This window comes from Monosiga brevicollis, genomic scaffold (assembly GCF_000002865.3).
Source record: "Monosiga brevicollis MX1 MONBRscaffold_6 genomic scaffold, whole genome shotgun sequence".
NCBI classification, from domain to species: domain Eukaryota; class Choanoflagellata; order Craspedida; family Salpingoecidae; genus Monosiga; species Monosiga brevicollis.
The window spans coordinates 1,447,538-1,449,316 of NW_001865043.1; the positions used below are offsets into that span (position 1 = coordinate 1,447,538).

The window sequence follows — 1,779 nt, forward strand, 5'->3', positions numbered from 1 at the left end:
CAGAGTCGGCGGTTTGGACAACGATGGGCGCGCTTTGAGCGGATTCGCCGGCCGACGTCACGGCTGTCGAGGCCAAGGTATAACGCGTTGCGGGTGCCAATCCACCAAGCGTGACCATGGTTGAATTGCTTTGGGCCACAAGAAACATGGTTGTATTGACTTTGGGCTCGTAGCCGTCCAAGACTTGAACCTGCTCAAGGACATACACGTTAAAGTAGAGAATAGCACCATTTGGCTGCTCGGGCGTGATCAGGTGCAAAATTGTGCCGTTGAATGTGGTTGAGACCTCTGCAGGGGCCTGCACCCCGACAGACACTGGGAAGACGGGACGACAAGTACAACAATTAACGACACGCATGTGAGTGTGATAACTGCAGCGAGCAGATGAAAATTGCTTTGTGCGTCGACAGGCGAGGAATTTGTGCTAATCGTACCAGCTTCTTGAGTCGTAAAAACGATGGGGCTGCTGAAATTGCCAGGGCTCGCCAAAGTCCACGGCTGGATTGCAACGTGATAGACCGTGTGGGGCTTGAGTCCAATCAGTTCATATGCGATTTGATTTCCGGGTAGCTCAATAGTGCCATTGGAGGCTGTTGGGGAGGTGACTGTCACAATATACTTGATGATGGCACCGTTGGGCTGCGCCGGTGTCGTCCATTGCAGCCGAGCAGTTGTCGAAGTGACGTTGCTCACCATGGGGGTGGGCATGCCCGCAGGAGCTACGCGTAAAAGCCATTGTCATGACAGAGTCATTTTGACACAAGTGAGCAGGATGCTTTGCAAACAAACGAACATGGCCCACGAGCTTTGGACCAGAGGTGGGGATGAGCACATACCGGCTGGCAAAGTTTGCACTGGATAAGATGAACTGTTGGGACCGTAGCCCAGACTGGTCGCTGCTGCAATCTGGAACGTATGTGTGGTGCCGGGGTTCAAGCCAGTGACTTCACACCAAAACTGATTTGTCACAACACAAGCGGAAGCGCCGTCCAAGTAGACAGCATAGCCTGTGATGATGCCGTTAGTGCCCGTGCTCAGCGCAGCCCACGTCACATTCAGACTACTGGACGTGGCTTGCGCGCTGAGTATAGTCGGGCTGCTGCTCGGAAGGTCTTCAAGTGTGGCGAACGTAAAGTTGCCGCCCCAGGGACCGCTGCCAATGGCCGTGGCCACACGGGCACGCACGCTGTAGGTGGTGTATGGCTCAAGACCGCTTGCCATAAAGTGACCCGAATCACCGGAGAGGGTGCTAACAAAGGAGCCTCCCATAGTATACAGCTCCAATTCAAACTACATTGGTTGGTACACCCAACCAAGGGAGTGTGGCGCACAAAGTCAGACGGAAGTGGACAGCCACATGTGGCAAAACGGTCGGACGGCTTGCTGGGGCGTGGAATCAACTTGCCTCAATCAAGACGCCATTGGCCACAGCAGGAGCAGTGACACTCAGGTTGAGGGTACGGCTGGTGGCACCAAGGAAGCTGATGCTGGCAGGCGCCTCCGGGACTAGAGTTGAGCAAAGCTGAGGTGAGGACTTTATGCGCATTCGCAATCAATGAGAAAACATGAAACATGGCCAGCCTGCTCTTACCACTCTCAAGGGTACGAAAGGAGAGGGGCGGGGCGGCTAGGCTGGCACCCAGCTCATTGTGGGCAATGTAGGTCAACGTGTAATTGGTGTAGGGCTTGAGGTTTGACAAATCAACCAAGATGGGGTCGACCAGCTCGTTTGTGGTTGCATCGCGCTGCAAGTATTCACTACGAACGCGTTATCCCCCC

General features: G+C 54.5%; 1 protein-coding gene across 1 annotated transcript in view; it reads right to left on the reverse strand.

Annotated features, from left to right (window-relative positions):
* The window catches only part of MONBRDRAFT_31954 (uncharacterized protein), a gene marked incomplete at both ends in the record, with an annotated part of 4,193 nt that continues 2,414 nt past the window's right edge, over window positions 1-1,779 (reverse strand). Inside the window, 5 exons of the mRNA XM_001744756.1 lie at window positions 1-315; window positions 435-719; window positions 837-1,290; window positions 1,418-1,506; window positions 1,592-1,758. Of these exons, the coding sequence (XP_001744808.1) occupies window positions 2-315; window positions 435-719; window positions 837-1,290; window positions 1,418-1,506; window positions 1,592-1,758 (1,309 nt within the window). The remainder of the gene's footprint in view (window positions 316-434; window positions 720-836; window positions 1,291-1,417; window positions 1,507-1,591; window positions 1,759-1,779) is intronic.